This window comes from Rattus norvegicus, chromosome 6 (assembly GCF_021556685.1).
Source record: "Rattus norvegicus strain SHRSP/BbbUtx chromosome 6, alternate assembly SHRSP_T2T, whole genome shotgun sequence".
In the NCBI taxonomy this organism is placed as follows: Eukaryota; Metazoa; Chordata; class Mammalia; order Rodentia; family Muridae; genus Rattus; species Rattus norvegicus.
In genome coordinates, this window is record NC_141539.1 from 101,241,000 (window position 1) to 101,266,725 (window position 25,726).

A 25,726-nucleotide genomic window follows, 5' to 3' on the forward strand; every position below is an offset into this window, starting at 1 on the left:
GTTGGTTTTTTTTTCTTTTTAATCTAGATCTGCTCAGTGAGCTTGCTGCCAGTTTGGTCTACAGAGTGAGTTCCAAGCTACATAGAGAAACCCTGTCTCTATGTAGAGACAAACAAACAAACAGGTCTGCGCAGGTTTACCAAGGACACAAAACTGTAGTTAGGAGAAGCAAATTTTATCATTCTATAGCACAGTGGGGTAACTGTAACTATCAGCAATTTACTGTGTATTTCAAAATAGAAAGAAAGACCAAATGTGGTCCATGCTTATAGTCGAAGCATGTGACAGAAAGAGGCAGGAGGATCAGGAGTTAAAGACCACATATGAGGAGCTTAAGGACAACCTGGGCTACCTGTCCCCCATAGAGACCCCTGTCCCACCAAAAAAGCTAGAAGACAACATGCTGAATCCCCTTAACACGAGGAAATAACTGTTGACCAGGTTACCCTGATCGTCCCACACTATACACGTCTATTCAAATAGTCCACTGTACCCACACAGATGTACATGGGGCATTATGTTTTATGTGTATGTGTGCTTTGCCTGCATGTATATCTGTACCCCATGTGTAAGCCAGGTAGCTTCAGAGATCAGAAGTGGGTATCTGATTACTTGGGACTAGAATTACAGTCAATTAGGAGCCACCATGTAGATGCTGGAAATCGAACCTGGGACCACTGAAAGATCAGCCAGTGCTCTTAACCATAGAGTCATCCCTCCAGCCCTAACTATGTGTCAAATTTCAAAAGAATAAAAAGTAGACGATAACATTATTATGTTTTAAAAAAAGATGGCTGTCTGCAGGACCATGGATGCCTGGCCTGGATATTGGTCTATATGCACCTCCTTCGGGGAGCTTCTATCCTTATGCTGATACCACTGGTGTCTCCAAGTGTCCCCTGGCAGAGTTCCTGTCTAACAGGCTTGTGAGCGTGATCCCATCCTTCTCCTCGCCTCCTGCCTGTACTCTCCCACACCCACCTCACTCTAAAATACAATTTAGGAGAGAAAACCCTTGACAGCTTCTTCAGTTATTTTCATCTTAAAAGTTCTCTGACAGTCAACATTCCATTTGTCCTTTCGTAAGACACTTTGCTTTGAGGATGCTATTTGCCTGGTGCATTTATGCCTTTAAGGATGCCCCCTTAATGCTGAACGCCATATTACCTTAAGTGCCTGAGCTAGGAGGAAATACAAGGGTACTTGCTCTCGCATGAAGAGGACACAGCCACCATTCAGCCCCTTACCTGCTTCATTTTGCTCAATCTTGGTCTTAGTGGCTTGCGTTCCTATAACAAAATACTCGAGATCAACTTAAAAGACAAGTGGACTGGTATATGCCTGTAGTCCCAGCACTTGGGAAGCCAAAGCAAGAGGATCCTGAGCTCAAGGCCAGCTTGGTCTTCATAATGAGAATCTACCTCTCCCGTATCCTGCACCCAAAGGAGTTTCCTTTGGTTGCTGGTTTCAGGGTTTCTGGTTTCTGGATTCTGGTTGGGCAGCCCCATTGCTTTAGGCTTATAGCTAGACATGGCAGATAAAGCTCGCCACCTTGTGGCCAGAAGAGGAAAGCAAGAGAAGGGGCTGAGGTCCCAGTGTCCACATCAGGAGCATGCCCCCAGTGGCCTAACCTGGTACCACCAGGCCCCACCTCTTAGGGCTTCCACTGCCTGCCAGGAGTAGGTGGGGCTGAACTCCGGAGCATTCAACCTGTGAGCCATTGGAGAACATTCAAGATGCAAACTACAGGAATCCTCATCACAATCCGACAAGACATGAACTGTTTGTATTACCACCGCACAAACGAAGAAACCAAGAATTTACATAGAAATCACATAGCCAGTGAATAGCAAAGGCTTCAGACTGGACCTGTTTCTTTCCAGAGCCCAAGCTCTCTTGTTATTTTCCCAAGGCTTTGTACAATAAATGTAAGGAGAAGACAAAAACAATCCACGAGCCCTACTCAGGGCCTGACAGAAGTGGGTGAGAAAACGCTGCAGGCGGGACTCTGGGCTTTCGGGCATGAGAGGTCACGTCTGATTTTTTTTGAGTTCCTATCAGAAAGAGAGTCACAGTAACTCTCAGAGACTGTGCAGACTAAGTTTCAAACCCCAATGGTGCGTGGCTGACTTCCTGTGGGTTCTCATCTGAATCCTCAGACCTTCCTGGTTTGCTTTAAATCGCCATGAAGGAGTGTTGCTCAAACTGGAGGAACAAAGGGTTTCTTTCCACTTACGTCTGAGTCCATCATTGAGGGAAGTCAGAGCAGAATGTCGAGGCAGAAACACAGAGGCCAGAACTAAAGCAGAGGCCATGGATGAACGCTGATGTTGGCTTGCTCAGCATTCTTTCCCGTACAACCCAGGACCACCTACCCAGGGGTGTACCGCCCCCAATGAACAGGGCCATCCCATACCAACCATCAACCAAGAAAATGTGCTGTAGACTTGTCTACAGGCCAAGATGGTGAAGGGATTTTCTCACCTGAGGTCCCACTTGCCAGATGACTCAAACTTGGGTCAAGTTGACGAAGAACTGACAGGGATACCAGGCATGGAGTCTGGCAGCCTTACCGGGAGTACTTGACGTTCTTTCTCTTTGGTATTCTGGAAGCTTCTCTCATGGGGTCTGAAGACTAGAAACTACCTCCAGTAGCTTTGTGGTCTGACCTCACCTTGTGGCTGTGGGGAGGATCCTCTGGGTAGAAGAACAGCAGGGCAGACAGACCAGACTCACCCATGGCAGGGTGGAATCCAGGGCCGGGATGAATTCTCACCTCAACCACTTACCAGCCCTGTGCCTGCACACTGTACTCTTTCCCTGTAAAATGGGAATAAGACAAGAGTAGAGTTCACAGGAGAAATGGTGGAGAGACAGTGCTTTGTTTCACAGAACTAGGAAAGGAACCTATCGCCTTGCACACACTAGTCCAGCACTCTACAACCAAGCTCTTTCTCCAGACTCTTTCTAGGTGTCTTCGTTTACTTTACATTGCTGTGATAAAATACTGATTATGTGCAATTTAAGAAAGGGGGTGGGAGGTGGGGATTTAGCTCAGTGGTAGAGTGCTTGCCTAGCAAGCGCAAGGCCCTGGGTTCGGTCCCCAGCTCCGAAAAAAAGAAAAGAAAAGAAAAAAAGAAAGTGTGTGTGTGCGTGCATATATGTGCGTGCATATGTGCACATGTGTGTATGTGTGTGCATGTGTGTGTGTGCATGCACGTGCTACTCACACAAGTCTGCAGGTACCAGGTACACATGCCTGTGCATGAGCATCAGAGCTTTATCAGGATGTCACCTGCCTTCCTCTATCTCTGGAGCCAGGGTGTCCCACTGAAGCAGGAGCTCACTGTTTAGGCTGGCCAGCAGGTTCTCAGGATCTGCCTGCCTCCCACAGGTTCTCAAGATCTGCCTCCCGATGCTGGAATTCCAGACAAACACAGCCATGCTCAGCCTCTTAATGCAGATGCTGGGGATTTAAACTCAGGTCCTTTTGCTTGCAGAGCAAGTAGTCTTACCCACTTAGCCACCTACCAGCCTCACTTTTTATTATGATGCAAGGACTTGCTAAGCTGCCCAAGGCTGGTCTTGAACTGTCCGTTCCTGGGGATCCAATGCCTACTTCTGATTTCCATGGGAATGAGGCATGCAAGTGGTGCATCTATACATGCAGATAAAACACTCATACACATTTTAAAAACACAATTAAAATAACATTAAAATTAGATTACTCTTTAAATGAGAGTTGGTTTCCTAGCACAGGTGAGCTACGGAGCTGGAGTTTACTAGCATCCCCACTCTCTAGTGCTGATGTGTGTTCTCCTTCTGCATTTAATATTCTTTACCATGTGAGACCTCAGGACCTGCAGATACTGATTCGGGCCTCACAGAGGACCATCTGCTGTAGAATTGACTCAGTTCTTTCTACTTAGAACTTCTGCAGGCATTACACTGCAGGCTCATGTCTCCCCTCTAGTGGATGGAAAAGACTATGACTGACTAGATTCCTTTTCCTTTTAGAAAGGTCTCAAGCACTAGCTAGGGCTGGCCTGGAACAAGCAGTGTAGACCAGGCTGGCCTCGAACTCACAGGGATCTGCCTGCCTCTGCTTCCACAGTGTTATGATTAAACATGTGTGCTTTCAAGCCCCGATTCGAGTAGCTATTGGTTTAAATCAATCTGTGATCAGTGACTTGTTGAAAATAAAAAATTAGTAACTTTTCTCATTGATTTCTAAGAGCAGTTCAAAAAGAATGGAAGGTAGAGTGACTTACACTCAAATCGTCCCAGTAATGGCTGACTTGTAAAGGCGTAGGCAGCCAGTGGTGAAGGTATAGACAGCTAACGAAAGGCTTTAGGGCCACAAAAGAGCCTCAGAGCCCAGAGCGAGAGCTAGAATACTGGAGGCTGCAGAAGGAGGAAGATCTGAAATCAGGATCTGCCTCCCGATGCTGAGGGTCCTAAAACCCCAGCCTAGAGGGCCCTAACACTAGAGGGGGCCACTAGCCGCTTCTTCTGTCTGTCTACCGCCATCTTAATTGATAAAATTGGAAGAACAGAAAGGTACCAGAGAAGGGCCTTTAAAGAGGATCTCTTTGCCTGCCCACTTTTCTCTTTTCTTTTCTTTCTTTTTTAGGTTATATTAAAGACAGGTTTATTGGGAAGCTGATCTCAGGTGGGAGAGTTCACTGGCCCAAGGACCAAGGCCAGGAAGTCATCATGTGGAAAGAGGGAGTAGGGGAGAGAGAGAAAGAGAGATTAACTGTTGCATGTATGCGTGCACGTGTGTGTGTGTGTGTGTGTGTGTGTGTGTGTGTGTGTGTGTGCACGTATTTCCATAAATCCAATATTCTCTGGGTAGGAGCTGGTACTGTGGCTCATTCCCAGAGTTAAGGCAGGGTAGCAAAAGCTACACACAGCACAGGGACAGTGGTACAGCCCACGATCCTAGCACTCAGGGTGTGTGATCATGACATTGAGGCCAGTCTGAGCTACTTAGCCTGTTTCTGTCTCAAACACACACACACACACACACACACACACACACACACACACACACACACACACAAAACATACAACACACACAAAGGAAGCAGCATCTAGATTCCAGAGTCAGTTTCTAGAGTCTAGAAATTGGAAAGGCAATGAAGCCAGCCTGGGCTACAGAGGAAGACCCTCTCTCAAAACACAGAAGTACTATAAAGTGGAAAGTGAGTTTAATTAAATATTAAATGTTTATAAATTGATTAAAACCATTTAATTGCATTAAAAAATATTAAATACTAAAACAATAACCACAACAGCCTATCGCCCATTCTGTTTACAGGAATTCTCAGTGAAAGGGGTATGCACATGCAGAGAGAGAAAAGGGGAAGAGGTCAGCCCACTATTTCTATGTAGGTAGAGCATATTAACCCCCAGCCAGCGAGAGGTCACATTTTTTGTTGTAGGTCGGGAAGTCAATGCAGAGAAAATAGAGTGAAATAAAGGCCACACCCAACATAGCTGTGGGTATGAGGACCCTCTGAATTTGACTAATCTGGATCTCACAGTAGGCATAGTATCTGCCATCCATCTTCTGCTTGCTGCCTTTGGTGTATCCCAATCTGTCCTCACAGTAGCTCACCCATGATGGCTATGAATGTGACCCTCATTCACGCACAGGCACAACAGGAAACCTTGAATTCTTTCTCGTGCCTTAGCAGGCAGGGGCCACTTTCTCAGCAGCCCTCCTGGAACATTTCTACATCTCAGACAAAACTGTCACTGGCTAAGAGAAAGGCACAGCTCAATTAGCTTGTGTAGCCAGCTTAGCACACAGGGCCACAAAGCATTGTGGTCCTCGAACACAGCAGGGAGAGGGGAAGGGGCTTCAGAGAAAGAAACTAGGGAGTCATGGCTAGAATACTTCCCTGAGATCAACCAGGACAGTCCCTTTAGGCTGCATTTCAACCTAGGCATGATGGCACCAGCCTGTAATCCTGGTATTTTAGAAACAGAAGCAGGAGAATTGCTGCCAGTCCCAGGCCACACTGGGCTACACAGTGATTTCCAGTTCAGCCCAGGTTGCATATGTGGGACTCATTCAAATGAGCATCCGAAAGCCTCGTTGCGTCTCATGTACCACTGTGACCCTGAGATGTGGAGGCAGGAAGATCTGTTTAAGGTGAACAGACATGTGCTGGTCATGGCGGCACCACACCTTTGATTTCTGTATTAGATTTTTGCTCTCGGCTCTCTAAAATCATGTCTACCAACAACTGTGTTTAGAAGGTAGAAGGATGCTAAGCCACAGAGAACGGATATTAACTTGCAGGTTGATTTCAAAATAACTTCTGAGAGCCATCAGCTTAGGGGGGTGGAGAGTGATACTAATTAAAATTATTGGGGTTGGGGATTTAGCTCAGTAGTAGAGCGCTTGCCTAGGAAGCGCAAGGCCCTGGGTTCGGTCCCCAGCTCCGGAAAAAAAAAAAAAAAAAAAAAAAAAAAGAACCAAAAATTATTTTAAAATGCTGTAGGAGGGACCAATGGCTGAGCAGGTGAAGAACAGTATTACTGCCAAGCGTTCTCTCCCTACCCGCCCCCTCCCAAAACCCACGTAGTGGAATGAGAGAAATGAGTTCAGCAAATTGTCCTCTGGCCTCCACGTGTTCTGCAGCACTTACACTCCCACACCTACACACACATATCCACACCTACACACACGCGCGCACACACACATGCATACACACAAACATACACGCATGCACACATGCACACATGCACTCATATTCATATCCACAAAATAAATAAAATCTTTTTAAAAAATAAATCTTGCCTATTTTTATTGTCCTGGCTATCTTTTTACTTTTGTTTGGTTTTGTCTGAGACGAAAGCTTTTCTATGTAGTCCTCTCTGTCCTAAAACTTGTTTTGTAGACAAGGCTGTCCTTGAACCCAGCCTGCCTACCAAGTGCTGGGATTAAAGACCTGCAGAATTATGCCTGGCTGGTCTATTTATCTTTAAAAAGAAAAGGGGGAGTCCTGGAGAGATGGCTCAGAGGTTATGAGCACTGGCTGCTCTTGCAGAAGACCAGGGTTCAGTTCCCAGCACCCATATAGCAGCTCCTAGTGGCCTGTGAGTCCAGATCCAGGTGACTCAACACTTTCCGGCCTCCTCAGGTGCCAGGCACACACATGGAGCACTTACGAATATATGGACACACACATATACACATAAAATAAAAATAAAGATACTTTTTAAAAAACACTAAGCTGAGCGTGGTGGGACAGCCTTTAACACCAATACTTGGAAGGCAAACAATCTCTGTAAATGCAAAGCCAGGTCAGTCTACACAGTGAGTAGCCAGGACTCCACTGTGAAACACTGTCCCAAAATCAACAACAAAACAAAGGAAGGGAGGGAGGGAGGAAGGGAGGGAGGGAGAGAGAGGGAGAGAGGGAGGCAGACAGGCAGGCAGACAGGAAGAAGGAAGGAAGGAAGGAAGGAAGGAAGGAAGGAAGGGAGGGAGGGAGGGAGGGAGGGAGGAAGGAAGGAAGGAAGGAAGGAAGGAAGGAAGGAAGGAAGGAAGGAAGACTGCCATTGCAAGACCTTGGTTTCCATCTCCAGGGCCTCCCGAAAAAACAAAAAAAACCAAAAAAAAAAACAAAAAAAAACAAAAAAAAAAAAAACAAAAACAAAAACAACAACAAAAACAACAAAAAAAAAAAGCCCTATTGAGGTAAATATGGAATATACTTTGGTAAGCTATCATAAAAACTAATTTACGTGAGAAACTGTAAAAGCATTAGAGCTGTGCATTCTAAATATTTGCAGAGCTGAGTACAGGTACAGCTTAGAGAAACCTTACACGGGGAGCACGTGTAGAATTGTTGCCAGCACTGCAAAGTTCTGGAAAACTCCCCAGATAGTCTCATTTAGAACCAGATCCCAGTGTGGCTGAGCTGAGAGAATGAGAAGCCGCAAGGAGCCAAGTTAGGGAAGCCACCTGCCTACTGCAACAGAGACCAACAGGGCACGCCACTCTGCCCCGCCCAACACCCCGCCCCCGGCAGCACCCTGGCACCACCCCCACATCCTGATTGGCTGGAATCCAGGCACGTTCAGTAGCCAACGCCTTCTACGATGTAGACCTCAAGTTTTGTAGCACCCCAAAAGCAAATTCTGAACAGGAGGGTGGCTCTGGCCTAGATGGCCATTTGGGTATTCTGAAGCGCAGGCAAGAACATTGGGTAGGGAACTCTTAGAGGCGAAGGTCAGAGTACAGTGGAGGAGAAGAATTTTTGGAAAGTCCAGGGTGTAAAGCCTAGACTCCTGCAATGACTCAGAGTAAAATGTCTAGCGCTGTGCCCTCTAGCTCAGGTGCTTCTGTACCACAAGCTTCTGTAGTCACAGAAAGTGTTTTGTCAGAGTGTTTGAAGCTGCCTACAACCCCATCATAGGACTCAGAGACCCAAGCCACATTTATTGTCTAATCTCGAGATGTTAAACTTCTAAGCAGCTCCAGCCTTGAGGCAAGCTGTTGGCTCAGCAAGAACTAAACACAGCTATACTGTGTTTCTCACTGATTGTCTTCCTACCTCTCTTAAAGAGACCCGCTCAAAACAGCGTTGTCTGCCTCTCTGCTTCTGGTCCTAGAGCCACTGGTTTGGCCGGTAAGAAAATCGAGCGTTCTAGTCGACATCCCCCTGTTCGGCCTAAAAGGAAATCTGAACCGATGGATCTGTTGCCATACCTAGGCTATGGCTGGTCATTTGGATAATGTATATTTCAGTATATACTGCCATATAAAAGTCTAGTAAATACATTTTTTAGAATATGTATACACATCTGTTGCATGTGTAGGTGTGGAATTGCCTGCTTATAAAGCATACATGTGTTCAGTTCTAGTGGACGCTAAACAATGGCTTCAAAACGTCGTTACTGAACCTGACTGTATTGAGTTCAAAGACAGAAATGGATAAGGTCAGTTCTCGTGTTCCCTCTAGGCCGTGTTACCAAGTCTTAAGTTTATCTCTCTGCGCTTCTCATCTGTGAACTTCTGCAAATTTTTTCTAGCTTCTGTCTCCAACCTTTATTCTCCTCTTCCTGTCGCTTATTATGATCTATAATTTCCTGAACCTTTAATCCTGGTGTTTTTTCTAATCCCCTTTCTAAGGCACATAACTTTTTATCTAGGGCCCTGTCTTTTGAGAAGACATAGCAAATCAAGAGAATAAATATTGCAGTAACAGTAAATGATGAGGTGTCTATTTCCTTTAAATCTATCCCTGTAGAACCGTTCAGAATATCATTCCAAAGGTATGTGCTTCTCATCTTTAAGTATCATATCTCACACACACACACAAAATTCTTATTACCTGATCCAGAGCTTTTTGTACCTTTGTCTCCCTCTGCTGTTTGATTCAGGACACTGCAGTCCTCTCTGATTTCTTTTATTCACAGGTTGACTTCTATGCTTCTGAGCAGCTTCTCTGTCTTTTGTTTGGGTTGCAGCTGGCAGCTTGTGCACTGATCTCAGGCAGACTGCAGCACAAGCAGTCGGGAGACCCGGTCTGGCTGTCTTGTGTCCTTGTGTAGATGTGGCGGATATGGGAGAGCGAGCACGGAAAGGCTCCTTTGGGCATAAATGCCCAGATCAGCTCACTATCTCTGCGAGAAAACTACCTCTCAGGCAGTTGCACTCCAGGGTCCCTGTGCTAGGCTCAGTGAAACTGACACTGGTGCTGCCCAAGTCCCAGTTCCAGACTAGGGTGCTGCCTCTGGCTGTAGCTGTCTGCCTGGGGCTCTCTGTAGACCCCTCAGATCCATCTTTCAATCTACACATTGCTGCAGCCTTAGACCGCTGCCCTCACCATTTATTCGGGGGTGGGAGTCGGGGCAGCGGACTTCTATCTCAGGTTATTTGGGTTCTAAGCAATGCAACGGGCACCAATTTGTTGCAGTCTCCGACCCTAATAGGCCCACGCGAAAACCCACAACTCAGTTATATGTATAAGCTGCACTCTAGATTGGCCAGATTCGCCACCACACTAATCTATTCCCCATCCCTTGCTACTCGCAGCTTCTCCAGGCCATGTGGTTCTGCTCCGTCTTCCTTCCACCTCTTGGGGTTTTTTTTGTTTTTTGTTTTTTGTTTTTTGTTTTTTTTTGTTTTGTTTTTTATCGTGGCAAGGTAGCCATGGAGCAGAAATTGCCTATTTCATATGCAGACAAAATACTGTCTGGGAAAAAGGGGCACGCTATGCAGAATAGTTGACTAATAGCTCTGGCAAGACAGGGTAAACGGTTCTTCATAATCCTCCTTTGCAAACGTCTGTCAGCTGGTGCTGAGCCAAAGGCTGAAGATGGATGCTCTGATAGTCTAAGACACTGCGGAGCTGTCAAGGTAGTCAGCTGTCTCTACCACTGTTTAAATTTGAGAAGCTGTACTTGGTGCCTCCTATATACCTAGGTAAGGTTTAAATCATTCTCAGATTTCTGATGGGGCTGAAGACTCGTTAAACCTCATAATCAAACTCAAGCTGTTTAGCCTTGAGAGAGAGGTTATAGAGCGGAAGACATGGTTTTCAGATGGCGTTACCAGCTATAGTCTAAACATAATCCAGGGAGAGAATCGTACTTCTTTAGATTAGGAATGACGGTAGAGTACTTCATCTAATTGACAAATATGATGGAGTGGATGTCATCCGTATACCATTCTGTGTAATTTACATGGTGTTATGCTTTTACTCACTTTATGTATGGCAGAAGAGTTTTTGTTTGTTTGTTTTTGACAGAAAAGGTGAAATGTAGGGGTTGGATCTGATGCTAAGGTCCTGTTCCCCAATTGATTCTTTTTATTTTTTTATTGTATTTTTTAATTTACATTTCAAATGTTATTATTCCTTTTCCCAGTTTCCCATCAATTAACTCCCATCCCATCTCCCCTCCCCCTTCTTCTATGAGGGTGTTCCCCCACCCAACCACCCACCCCTTCCTGCCTCCCACCCTGACATTCTTCTACACTGGGGCCTAGAGCCTTGGCAGGTCCAAGGGCTTCTCCTCCCATTGGTGCAGCCCCCAATTGGTTCTTGAGCCATCAATAAAGATACCAGCGACCAATGACTGAGGATGGGGCGGGGCACTTAAGAGTTGTGTGGGAGGACACAGGCACAATTGAGAGAGCTGGAAAAGAGCTGGAAGAGAGGAAGAGTAGTTGCAGGAGATAAGGGCAACCAGCCATGTGAGCTTTTGGTTTTGAGTGCCAATGGCCACTCTATCTGATTATGCGTGGGGTGGCAGGACAGGTTTATCAGTGCCCAGTCATTTTAAGATTAACTGTCACACATACGCATGCACGTGTGTGGATGTGTGTATGTGTGTGTGTGTGTGTGTGTGTGTGTGTATGTGTGTGTGTGTCCCCGTCCATAGATCCAATATTCTCTGGGTAGGAGCTGGTATTGTGACTCATTCCCAGAGTTAAGGCAGGGTAGCAAAAACTACACACAGCATAGGGACAGTGAGTGGTACAGCCCACAATCCTAGCACTCAGGGTGTGTGATCATGACTTTGGAGCCAGTCCGAGCTACTTAGCCTGTTTCTGTCTCAAACACACACACACACACACACACACACACACACACACACACACACACACCCCACACACCACACACACAAAGGAAGCAGCATCTAGATTCCAGAGTCAGTTTCTAGAGTCTAGAAATTGGAAAGGCAGTGAAGCCAGCCTGGGCTACAGAGAGAAGATTCTCTCTCAAAACACAGATGTAAATGAAGTTACTATAAAGTGGAAAGTGAGCCTAATTATGTTTATTAATTAACTAAAACAATTTAATTGCATTAAAATAAAGATTAAATACTAGGACAATCACCACAATACAGTCTATTGCCCATTCTGTTTACAGGAATTCTCAGTGATGTTCCAACCCCTTGACAGGTCATATTTGATATCCATATGCTTAGTTAATAAAGTAAGGTGACTGGACTGGCACAGTATAACTTGGGCCCCAAGAGACGTCATTCCAGGATTGCTTCTTGCTGCGGATCTGCCTTTCCTGTCACTCTTACATAGACTAATGATTCCTGGGCATCAGCCCATCCTACTGAGCAGACTTCCTGCAGATCAACAGAAAGATGATTTGTGAATTAATACCGTTTAGATGAATAAATTATTTCATAGAATTCCTGATTTGATTCAAATAATTTTAGGAAGAAATTTGCCGGGAGCCAAGCTCGCTTATACCACCTCTGTCTCAGGAATGTTTCAGGAATGTCAAGCCCACTTACACCCTCTGGGACACCTAACCAGGTGTCTGTTCTCATCACTTTTACAGCTTCCTGTCTCCAGCTGTCTGTTCTTATCAGTCTATACCTGCAATATACGGTTTAGGGCTATAGGGAGGGTGGTGACAGTTGTGAAATTGGTCCTGGGTCCTGGGTGACCTTCCCGCCTGCTTGTCTTTATAAGCCACTGGTTTGTTTTTTGTTTGTTTGTTTGTTTGTTTGTTTTGTTTTGTTTTCTAATTTTTTTTCCGGAGCTGGGGACTGAACCCAGGGCCTGGCGCTTCCTAGGCAAGCGCTACCACTGAGCTAAATCCGCAACCCCTATAAGCCACTGTTTTTAATTAAAGTTTGAGAGCTTGATCAGAACACAGACTTGCTCTCCTTCTTTGCGACTCTTGTCCCCCATTCTTTCACCCCCTCCCAGGTCTCTGCTGAACCCCTGCAGGCCGGGGCAGAAAGTTCTAAAATGGTTATAGTTGTTTTGCTAGAAAGATGCAATAAAGTTAGAATCAAGAGTAGAATGTGCCCGCTCCTCATAAATAGTCAGTGAGTGCTGCATACAAAGACATGCAGTGAGTTTTCATAATTACACTAAAGAGAGATAGGCGTGGGGCACACTTGTGTTCAAGGAAAAACATTCAGTTCCGAGGCTGAAGCCACAGGTATGCACATGCTAAGGCAAGACCATGTGAGAAGGGTTGCTTTGCACTCATGAGCTTACAGAATGGAACACTGCTCTGAACTTGTCGTTGATGACTTTCTGAAACTCCCCCTTTATGTAACATTTTATCTATAAGGTAATTCTTTCTTACATAGAGAACTTTTTGTCTAAAATGTTACAAAAAGGCTGATAGCAATAAAGAAAGGTGGTGTAGCTGCTTTCCACACTGTCCAGTGTGTGGTGTATGTGTGTGTGTGTGTGTGTGTGTGTGTGTGTGTGTGTGTGTGTGTGTGTGTGACTTCTTTCCCTTTTTCTTTTCTCTCTGGTAAAAGAAAAAAAAAAAAAAAAGCTCTGAGCCTCTCGCTTAGCCAGTGAAATGCTTCTGACTGACTCTCGAGAGAAAGGAGCACTAGCAATAGATCCTTTTTGTAATTTCCTAGTGTTTGTTTAAGCATTAAGAGTCAAGTTTCGGGGCTGGGGATTTAGCTCAGTGGTAGAGCCCTTACCTAGGAAGCGCAAGGCCCTGGGTTCGGTCCCCAGCTCCGGAAAAAAAAGAACCAAAAAAAAAAAAAAGAGTCAAGTTTCGTCAGTGCTTATTGAAGAGTTAAGTTCCCATTTAAGCACTAAGTGTTACATTTTCCCAGTGTTTATTTAAGCACAGAGAGTTAAAGAGAAAAGAAGCCAGCAGTTTTCAGCCACAGAATAAGAAGAGAGTGTTGTTCCCAGAAGCCAGCCATCATCTTCTAGCCCCCAGCAAGGTTAGAGAGAATTACAAGGCTGGAGATTACAAGGTCAGTCTTTTTTGGCTTCTATCCACTGTGTTTCACACCTCAGCTCCAAACTCCGAAAAGCTGGGGTGGGCCCCAGGAACTGAGGAGGATTGTTTAGCCAATAAATTACCCATCCAAGACTTGGACTATTAGCTATAGTTATAAATATCACTGCCAATTATATGTTTATGGTTCATATCTTGCCTGACTGCAGTCAGTAAAAGTAATTAGATAAGTGTCATATAATCTCAAGTGACAATACAGACTAAGCCAGAAGTAATAGATCATTCCAAAGTGGAGTTAAATACCAAGCACGGGAGAGAAGAGATTTTAGATGAAACTTTCCAATTTTATTCACAATATAGCTATACTCTGGGAGCTGTAGGTACAGCCGTATATAACTTCTTAGCAGCATGAATAAGCACAACTTGCTCACTTGGCGGGTCCAGGCTCACTGTGAGAATCCATCTTTGATTTGTTAGAGACTTCATAAATTTGGACGACAAGCTTCAGCTGATTAATGACATCCTTGTCCGCTGTTTTCATGTTAAATCCCAACATCTTCATAATGGTCTCCCGAAAGTCGGCGAGCTGTAAAGAACCACCACACAAATCGGTATGTGACCGCTGTGAGTCACCCACTCCTCATGTACGATGAAATGAGTGTGGGTCGGAAGTCAGTTTTATGAAACATTTCCTAAAGGCAATACATCTTAGGGGTAGTAAATGGTCTCGCCGTGTGGCTAAGCTGGCCTTGAACCCACCCTCTTCCTCCCAGTCTGCCAAGCACTGCTCTACAGCCAGGCTTCACTGTGTGCCTGGGCGAAGTGGTATTTTCAAGTTAGAAAAAGCCTTTCTATTACAAGAATTCTTTACACCTTCTTATGCATTTGTATCTCTTTCATTGTCCCCAACTTTACTACTACTTACCATATTTTGCTCATAACATAATTACTTTTTTACATTTATTTGTACATGCAGTATGCATGGGGAGGTCAAAGGCCATCTTTCTTATTTATTTATTTATTTATTTATTTATTTATTTATTGTAGCACACTGTCACTGTCTTCAGACACACCGGAAGAGGACATTGGATCCCATTACGGATGGTTGTGAGCCACCATGTAGTTGCTGGGATTTGAACTCAGGACCTCTGGAAGAGTAGTCAGTGCTCTTAACCACTGAGCCATCTCTGCAGCCCCCAGAGGGCATCTTTCAGGAGTCAGTTCTCTCCTACCATGTGTGGCCCAGGGACTGAACACAGGTTGGCAGGGTTAGCAGCAAGCACTTTTACCCACTGAGCCATCTTGCCAGCATGGCGGGGTGCTCTGTTACTCAGTCTAGCCTATAATTCCTGGGCTGGAGGGACTCATGAGCCTCAGTCTCCCAAAGTGGGGACTGACCACATATGCCACTGAATTGACAAACTTCCTTTTGAGCTACTTATTTGCTTAATGATAATAGCCGTCTTTAATGCATATTCCCAGTCCTCCATCCAAGGCCAAAGAGATCAAAAAGGACAGCAAACAAGAAAACAGCCACAAAGCCAACTGAAAGAAAACTACAGCTTTCACTGTGCACGCAACAGGGGACATGGTTATCCCAAGCCAGCAGAGGCAGTACCAGAGGGTGGTGAACTCAATATCCACTGGTGTGGAACACAGACACAATGCCAGGGACAAGCCTGAGACCTGTAGGATCAGCACACTGACTCATGGGAAATGAGAAGATGGAGGCTTCAAAGCGTATGAGACCAGATATAGCAGCTCTAAACAGCAACATTTCTGAGGGGAGGCTGTAGAGTGCTTAAGGGAGAGATGGCTGGCAGAAAAGAGGACTGATGACGTCACATACACCCTCCACCTCCAAATACAGACTCGTCTAGAAACCACTTGCACCTGCAATACCAGCCACAGTTCAAGGGCTGCCTGGGCTACAGGAGTTCAAGCCCAGGTCTGATGACTGAGTGAGAGGTTAGAGGCAGTGTGCTCTCCTTGCATCTGTAAGGCCCTGCAGCAGCAGCTCCTCAAAACCAAGGAAAGTAAAAGGCACCCTTGCTTTGACAACAGAAGAGGGCAGTGTTCAGCTGAAATAATCATATATCCTTGTTGAAATGTGCAAAGTGCTCTAAACCAGAAATATGGAGAAGCTGGGTAACTACAAGAATTTTACATAAGGGACTGGAGGCTGATCAGCAGTCAGGAGCACAGTCCTCTTCCAGAGGACCCAAGTTCAAGTCCCAGCATACATACTGGGGGGCTCACAACCGTCTGTGACTGAAAGGTGACTCTAGCCACACATTCGTAGCATATGCTCACACAGACATGCATGTGATTAAAAGTAGAGTAAATCCTTTAAGGATAAAGTAAATCCTGTAAGAAATAAAAAGTGAATAGACAAATGATAAGTTATATGGAACACTTTGGGACAGAAATGGAAAAGTATTATCACGTAACCTGCTCAGGTGATAAAATGCACTGCATTACAAACACATACACACACATATACACACACACCCAAGCACACGTACACACAAGCATATGTGCACCCACATATACACATGCATGCACGGGCACACACAACAAGACACCCATGAAACTCGGTAGCCGTGTTCGGATGCAGCACTTGGGCAGAAATGAAATTGTCATGTAGGAATCTGCAGACAGGGAGAGAATATTTTAAGTCTGAGATGTATTCGGAAAAGAAATGGCTAAAGACTCTGACCAAAGTGCCTCTCGGATAAGGATCGCTGAAACTAAGCAATAGCTGCAGGAAATGGCCTCAGAAATGAAGCGGGAAACAGTGTGGCCAAGGAGGAGATGTGACTGAAGGTACAAAGGGGGCAAAAGTAAGCTAGAAAACAGACACACACAAAAGAGAACAGGAAAGAGGAAACGCCGACACAGCTTTCCATCGGTGTATCCTGCAGCGATGGGTCAATTTCTAATTACTTAAGCAACTACTATGGAAATAGGACATAAACCTAATCACCCCCAACTATCAGTGAGGCCCTGGGTTTGATCCCCAATACTGCCAAAAATGGGTTTATACGTTTTGTTTTTAAACATTTTTTAAAGATTTATTTATTTATTATGTAAAAGTACACTGTAGCTGTCATCAGACATACCAGAAGAGGGCATCAGATCTCATTACAGATGGTTGTGAGCCACCATGTGGTTGCTGGGAATTGAACTCAGGACCTCTGGAAGAGCAGTCAGTGCTCTTAACCACTGAGCCATCTCTCCAGGCCCCCACGTTTTGTTTTATAAATAAAGCGATGTTAACTGGAAACTCTCAGAGGAAAAAAAAAGCACCAAACCTGTGTTAAACATTATCCAAGACTGACTGTTGTGGGTGCAGAGTCAAACTATCCTTAGCGATCTTGTCCTCTTGAGTGCCAATTTTTGTCCACCTTTATGTGCCACCTGACAACCTTGTGACTATTAGGGAAATTCTTTTGGAACATACAAACAGGCCCCGTGCTTCCACCAATGCAAAGGCTATGAATGTCATCAGATAGCGTCTGAGACCAAAAGCAGCCAAATAGTTTTAAATCAAGGCCTATACCTTTGGGTATAGAGTTTGGTATTACAATACATAGCAACGGAACAAACCTCAACCAAGGTATTTTAACAATGAGGGTTGGAGAGACGGTTCAGTGCCCAGGGCTCTGGCTGCTCTTGGTTGCAAGCACCCACATGGCGATTCACAACAACCTGTGACTGCAGTTCCAGGGGATCTGACTCCTTCCAGCTTCCTCAGGCATCAGGCAAACATGTGGTATGCAGACATACACTCACTAGACAAAACATTCAGACAGGCAGACAGAATGACTGACTGCAGGGATGAATCAGTGATTAAGAGCCCTATCCATCTCCTCTTCCAGGGGTCCCAAGTTCAATTCCCAATATCCACATCTATCTGTAGCTCTAATTCCAGAGGATTTAGTACCCACTTCTGGCGTCCAAAGGCAACACAGGGTACACACACACACACACACACACACAAGCACACACACACAAGCACATACAGACACACACACACACAAGCACACACACACAGACACACACAAGCACACACACACACAGACACACACACAAGCACACGCATACACACCACACACACATACACACACAAGCACACACACACAGACACACACAAGCACACACACACAGACACACACACAAACACACAAGCGCACACACACACAGACACACATACACACAAGCACACACACACAAAGACACACACACACAGACACACATACACACCACACACGCACACACAAGCACACACAGACATACACACAAGCACACACAGACACACACACACAAGCACACATACAGACACACACACACACAAGCACACACACACAGACACACACACACATGAAAATAAATATAAATAAATTTTTTAAAATGTCTTGTCAGGCTAGTGGCACACACTGTTAATCCCAGCACTTGGGAGGCAGCGGCGGGAAGATCTCTACAAGGTCAGAGCTAGCTTTGTCTACCTAGAGAGCTGAGGCCAACTAAGGTTATATAGGGAGACACTGTCTCAAAACAAACAGTAATTTAATAAATAATAATGATAATAAATGTCTTTAATTTATAATGTTCTTTGTTCTGCTACTATAAAAAGATCAGGAAATTGCTAGCACATTGGAGCATGGTGTGTGGGGTAGACTAAATCATAGCTGAGCCATGGTCACTTGTGCTTGCCTTCAGAACATGTCGTGTCTCCTATCCCCTTTGAGGTGACAGCCATGGGGTTTGTCTCAAAAGGGAAAAAATGTAAGCATGTTTGGGTGTGCTAGTTCTAGACTGTGACGTAGAACACAAAACACGGCTTCACGTCTTACATATTCCAACCATCCTGGTTAGAAGTTGTGTACACAAATCTAAGTTAAAATCAGCATCCATCCCAGTCCCAGCCATGTTGGATTCACATGGAGATGCATTCGACCCAACCTGGATCCAGAACAACTTCTCTTGGGGTTATGGCTGCTGACACAGAACCTAAATAAAAACTACATGCCTCTCAGTGACCATATATCCTGTCACATGGGAAAACAGCTGCTATTGAAACAGACAAGCTGTCACACGAACACCAAGAAAAGAAGGGAAAAGGCCTTGTAAGATGTTAGGTGCTGATCCTGGTGTCCAGGGACACATCGACCCGTCTGAGAGGCTCAGGAGTTCAAACCATCTATAATGCCATTAGCCAATGCATCCCTCTTTATGAAAGCTAGGTAAAGTCTTAAGTTGAGGTGAGTGTTATCACGTCAATGACATTAGGGTTTTTTTTTAAGATTTGTTTATTTATTATAGATAAGTACACTGTAGGTGTCTTCATACAGACCAGAAGAGGGCATTAGATCTCACTACAGATGGTTGTGAGCCACCATGTGGTTGCTGGGATTTGAACTCAGGACCTCTAAAAGAGCAGTCAGTGCTCTTAACCACTGAGCATCTCTCCAGCCCTTGACATTAGTTTTTAACAGTCATAAGAAAGAGACCTCTTGCTCTCGTCCTGAGACCCCTTTCAGCATGCTTCTGACTGTAGAAGGCTCGGGAAGGCTCCGGGCTGGCGTCTGGTGGGCCCTCTCCTCTGGTCTTGCTGCCTGCTCCACGGGATCAGATGGGATTTTCAAGTTGTCCGTTTTGGCTGCTGTCTTCTCTTTCACCGTTTCAACTTTTGTTACTGATTGCCTGAGCCGCTCAATTGTTTTGTCCTGTGTAAGGATAAAAGGTAAGGGAAAGGAAGGAGAAGAATGTACTTAGATTTTCTGGAAATAACAGACAAGACAACTCATCTTTCTTTGTTTTGAGGCAGGGTCTTACTTTGTAGCCCTGACTGGGCTGGAAATTGAAATGTAGACCAGGATGGCCTTGAGTTTATAGAGAGCCTCTTCCCTTTACCTCCAAGTGCTAGAATTAAATACTTGTGATATAACTCCTGGCACATAGGACTTCAAACCAAACCAAACCAAACCAAAACATGGGAACCCGGAGGTGGTGCCTTTAATCCCAGATCCCAGCACTCAGGAGGCACAGGTAGGCAGATCTTTGTGAGTTCAAGGCCAACCTGGTCTACAGCACAAATTCCAGGACAGCCAGCTCTACCCAGAGAAATGTTGTCTTGAAAACAAACAAACACACTTTCACAGGTGTCCCACTGGAAAACACATTTTATTTACATTACAATTTGTAAAAGTAGTAAAATTACGGTTAGGAAGTAGCAATGAAAACAATTTTATGGTTGGGGTCACTACAACATGAGGAACTGTATTAGGAGGGACGAGAACCTTATAGAGTCTTATAGGCTTTAATATTATTTTGCATGTACACAAAATCATTTTAAGATTATAGATTTTAGACATTTCTAGTGTGTATATGCATGTGTGGATGTTCATGTATGTGCATGCATGTGTGCATGCATATGTGTATGCATTCATATGAGTGTGTGCATGCACATGTGTGTGTGCATGCATATTTGTGTGTGCCCATATACCACAGCACAGTGGCATGACCTAGAAGAAATGACCTAGAAGAAATGAAGATGTTCTAAAGAGACACTGTGTCTCTCCATCTGACTATGAGACTATACCAGCAATGACTCCAAAGAAATGGGAATTTCCACAGAAATCTCCTGCTGGGAGAAGAAAAGTCACCAGCCAGAGAGAGAGCCTGTCTCCTTGGAGGAGAGTTTATAGAATTCTAATGACTTGTCAGACCAATGAGACAGAGATGCAGACAATGATGAGTCCATTGTGGGGAGGACCACGCCTTGACCAGGGATGTGTACATCAACTATGCATATTTAAACTCGACTTAAACTATAATCTCACTTCACGACCCCAAAGATGGTCTTGGGGTGAGGGCTATCACTAGATCTCTTTGTGCTTCTTCACGATGTGGCCAAATAAATCTTTTAGCTTTCCGCTCTTAGGGCAGCTCTTTTAACTCAACACTGTTAACCTGGCTCTTTTCCACCGCAGTAGTCCCTTTGACCTACCCTGATCCCTCAAGAGTACCCCACTTTATTCTGCAAACCACGCATTACTGTATGTATAAAAGTATAAAAGCTCACTGGGAGACATTCAAGAAAACAGGAAGATCCCAAAAGCATTTGAAAACCCAGCCCCTGCACTTACTTTAAGGACATTTATTCTTGTCAGTTGAGTCTTCATGTTTTTATTTGACAATTTCAAATCACTAAGCTGCTTCTGAAGTCTCTGAATTTTCTCCTCCATTTTTGGGGCTGCAGCCATCTTGGAATTCCGCTCAATATCCAATAACATCTCTAACCGTTTGAACTTGCTGCGTTTATCTGTGTGGGTAGTCCGGGTCCTGGAGTTTTCCTTTGTAGACATTAACAGTATTGAAATTGAAAACTGTACTTTAAGATGTTTTTCTGGGTGAGGTTTAATGATAATTGCATAAGTAGAGTATCTGCCAGCATAAATATAAACTAATAAAATAATCAGGAAAATCAAGTGTGCGTTAGCGTAGATTTGTCCATCTTCTCTGGGAAAGTATTAAAATGTGTTAAGGATTTAGATAAAGATTCACATGCACTTTGACACTCAGCATATTTGTAATGGAAAAAAATAGAAATGGTGCAAAGGTCATACTAGATTATTTAAAATATGCATGATAAAATATGCATGAATTACTTCTAAAATATGTTAAAATAATGGTTATATAGTAAATAAAAAATATAAGGGGTTGGGGATTTAGCTCAGTGGTAGAGCGCTTGCCTAGCAAACACAAGGCCATGGGTTCAGTCCTCAGCTCCAAAAAAAAAAAAAAAGAAAGAAAGAAAGAAAGAAAGAAAGAAAGAAAGAAAAAATATATAAAGGAAACTATGCTTATTTTAATTATGTTAAAATATTCATAGATTACCAGGGGGTGGTAGCACATCCCTTTAACCCCCTCTCTCTGGAAGCAAAGGCAGGTGGATCTTTCTGATTTGAAGCCAGCCTGGTCTACATAATAAGTTCCAGGACAGCCAGGGATACACAGAAATACCCTGTCTCAAAAAAACATAGCTACATATAGAACTCTGCCTCAAAAACATACACACACATACACACACACACACACACACACACACACACACACACACACACACACACACACAAGTATAACTAGAAGATAGTCAAAAGAAACTATTCCCATAAAACACCAATTGTCTCAAATCTTAGAATTTATTTGTGTTCTGGAGGTGGGTTTGTTAGACATGGGCTCATGTATTCCTGACCTGCCTGGAACTCACCATTAGGATAGCCCTGAACTTCTGAGCTTCTGAACTTCAGCCTCTGCCTCCAGAATGTTGGAATTGCGAGCATGTGCTGCCATGCCTGGATCATGTGTTGCTGGAGATGGAACCCAGGGCTTCCTTTATGCAAAGCAAGCACATCACGGCCTGAGCTTCTCAGCCCACGTGTTTATATTTGTATTAATTATCTGCCACCTTACTGGGGTGTCTCATTAAGACCAACAGTTTTCTTTCTTGGTATTCTGAAAATGTTGGCTATTTTAGGTCTGACTTTGTCTCCTTATATTGTTTATAATAATATATTTCTTTTAGATGCCCTCTTCTCCCTCCTCTTTTTTTCCCCTTTTCTCCCCTCCCCTTTTCTCTCCTCTTCCCCCCTCTCTGCCCTCTCCCCATCCCCACTGTGATGGAATTCAAACCAAGATTTTTAAATATGCACATGTTCTACTTCTGAGATCCACCAAGAGTCCCTAGATTTGTGATTTATTGTCTCTAGGTGACAAAATATCCTTTTATATTTTCCTTCTTAGTTACTACTCTATTGTTATGAAGAGACATCATGATCAAGTCAACTCATAAAAGAAAGCATTTAGGGGTTGGGGATTTGGCTCAGTGGTAGAGCGCTTACCTAGGAAGCGCAAGGTCCTGGGTTCGGTCCTCAGCCCCGAGGGAAAAAAAAAAAAAGAAAGCATTTAGCTGGGGGCTTGCTTACAGTTTCAGAGGCTCAGTTATAGCCATCACAGTGAGGAGCATGGCAGCAGGCAGGCACTTCACCACAACAGTAGCTAAGAGCTTGTATCTTATTCACCAATTGGAGACAGAGAGAGGCAGCGTTTAGGCCCAGGGACACGCCTCCTCTGATAAGGCCACGCCTCCTAATCCTTACCAGAACAGTTCTATCAACTAAGAGACAAGCATTCAAACATATGCACCCATAGGGGCCACTCTCATTCAAACCACCACACAAATATTGTATATTTTCATCTTCCTTAAATGAGCTTGCCTAGCTGTCTATTTTATCTTTCTAAAGAACATTTTACTAGTTTATTTTGACATCTATATTATAGATAATGAAAACATAATAGACTACAATAAAAATTTACAATTTTTATATGCACTGAGAAACAAAAAATGTCACCAGACTCAATTGGTTGTGATGTTTGCTTACTGCAGTGGTAAGGCACCGCAAGAACACCTCTGAAAGATGCTCGCCTAAATAATTGGTTCCTGGGAGGACAGAGGCAGAAAGGGGGATGGGACGATTATTACTGTTTTCCTGAGACCGTTTAAAGGGATGGAGAAAAGGATTATTTGTGTCTTCTTAAAGTTTAATAAATGGTTTAAATGTCTACCGTAGACATGAATCGTTACTGTTCAAGAGCAGATGCAGGAGGTTTGCTCTGAGAAGGCTAGGCTGACTCCATGACAGGCTTCAAACTGGCAGTTCAGGAGACAAGGCCTAAATCTCTGTTTCCAAGAACTGGGAGAGTCCAGGTAAGTCCAGGCCTAAGAAGCTGCCCCGCCACCTGGCCTGACACAAGGACAACACAGTAAGCAGCAGTTTCCAGACCTCCTCAGCTACGTCCTCAGGAACAGATTCCAGACCTCCCCAGCAGTAGTTTCCAGCCCACACGCCCTGGTAATGGTTCTGGGATGTCCTTAGAGATGGAGTAAGATGAAGGTCACTACCCTGGAATTTTTCCCTTACTGTGCTTTAAATCTGGCCTGCGAGCTCACTTGGGTGTCTCTCTATCTTGGTAATGGGAGACCCCAGCGTGCTGGACTTCTGCAGAATAAGACACTCTGTGTAAGTCAGGTGTGCACACCCATGATCCTAGCCCTTGGGAGGCTGAGGTAGGGATGCTGAGAGTTTGAGTACATCCAGAACTACACAGTAAGGTGCACACACACACACACACACACACACACACACACACACACACACACTATATACATAACTAGTATAAACAGCCTTAGTAATGTTAAAGCTATTGAGAAAACAACCCAAAATGTGACCATTCTCAGAAAAACCGTCGCCTTTGGGAAGCTCTTCCTTTCTTCCTGCCCACATCTAAGCCTCTCAGAGAGCAGTTGACAGAAACCTTTGCGTCCAGGTATCCCAAGGGTCTTTTCTGCTCCATGTAATTTTCTTCAGTGTGGGGTGACCCTTCACCAGCCTCTTCATAAAGGTGGTGCAGCTGCTCGAGCCTCTTGGTGAGCATCTGAATCTCCTGCTGCAGGGCTTCAGTTTTCTGCAACACATGGCATTAAGTAAACACTTAGCAATGCTGCCTGCTTCCCTTGTCATCTCAAACATAAACAAGCTCTGTTTCTATGGACGCTGCTGTGACGCTGGGTCACTGGATAGTTGAGTAGAGTTGACATGGACCTTTTTATTGTGTGTATGGGTGTCTGTGTGCCTCCATCACACTCATGCCCAGTGTCCACGGACACCAGAAGACCAGAGATCCCTTGGAACTGGAGTTACAGATAGTTATAAGCTATCATGTAGATGCTAGAAGTTGAAGCGGGGTCCCCTGCAAGAGCAGAAAGTGCTCTTAATCACTGAGCCATCTCCACAGCATTGGCTGTTTGGAGTTTTGAGACAGCAGCTTGCTCTGTTAGCCAGCATAATCCTTGAACTCACAGCATTTCTCCTGCCTCAGCTTCCCAAATACTAGTATTATAGTTAAGGATCATACATCTGGATATAGTTGTCATTTTAAGAAATAAGTAGAGGGTTGGAGAGATGGTTCAGTGGTTAAGAGCAGTGACTGCTCTCCCAGAGGTCCTGAGTTCAATTCCCAGCAACCACATGGTGGCTCACAACCATCTGCAATGGGATCCGATGCCCTCTTCTGGTGTGTCTGAAGACAGCTACAGTGTACTCACATACATGAAATAAATAAATCTTATTTAAAAAAGAAAGAAAGAAGTAGAAAAATCTTAAAACACTAGGATAAGATATATTCATAGTGTGAAATAAAGTTGTGTTAATAATTTTGTTGTTGTTCCTTATGACAAGGTCTTCATATGTATCCCAGGCTGCCCTAAAGCTCATAATCTTACCCTCACTTTGGATTATAGACATATGCTGTCATGCCTAGCTAATATAGTACTAATTAGGTTAACATTTATTGAATTTATACAGAACTATACTAAGCATGTATCATGTGTTAACCATGCTAAAAAGTAGGAATGACATCTCGTAATTCCAATTTACAAATGGAAGTAACGCAGTGGACATAAATAACCTGCCCAAGAACGCACAGCCTGCAGATGGTGGAGCTCAGGGTCCTAGCAGGGCTCTGTGCTCTGACGCAGTTACAGTGTTTCCAGGACAGTTAAGAACACCTTGTTCTCTTCTTCCCCTTAGTAATAAAAAGGCAATCAGTCAAAATGACAGTGAGGAGCTGGAGAAATGGATCGGCCATGTAAAGTACTCGCTGACCATCCAGGCTAAGTTCCCAACACCCAGGTCAGGTGTGGGCGGCACGGAAGAAGGTTCTTGTGCTCAAAGAGAAGCACAAGGGGAGCCAGGGATGTTAAGCACTCTGGGTTGTCTCTTCAAAGGCAGAGGTATATAACCTGTTTTCCAACCACAAGACCTTTGCACTATCTGTATGGCCTCCCTAGACCATTGTCATGAGTTTGTCAATGTATCGATCCTATCTTTCGGTAAGCTTTATTGTGCACACAGGACTGGGTTAATTATCACCAGAAAGTATTTACC

The 25,726-nt window shown here is 44.4% G+C and overlaps 1 protein-coding gene across 8 annotated transcripts in view; it reads right to left on the reverse strand.

The window, feature by feature from the left end:
• Nucleotides 1–14,038: 14,038 nt before the first annotated feature.
• The window catches only part of Tex21 (testis expressed 21), a 38,036-nt gene continuing 26,348 nt past the window's right edge, over nucleotides 14,039–25,726 (reverse strand). For 5 of the 8 annotated variants that reach the window (NM_001434282.1, NM_001025658.2, NM_001434281.1 and 2 more), the window contains 4 exon segments: nucleotides 14,039–14,301; nucleotides 19,229–19,444; nucleotides 20,867–21,073; nucleotides 24,096–24,245. In NM_001434282.1, the coding sequence (NP_001421211.1) occupies nucleotides 14,143–14,301; nucleotides 19,229–19,444; nucleotides 20,867–21,073; nucleotides 24,096–24,245 (732 nt within the window). In that variant the 3' untranslated portion in view covers nucleotides 14,039–14,142. 8 annotated transcript variants of the gene reach the window in all.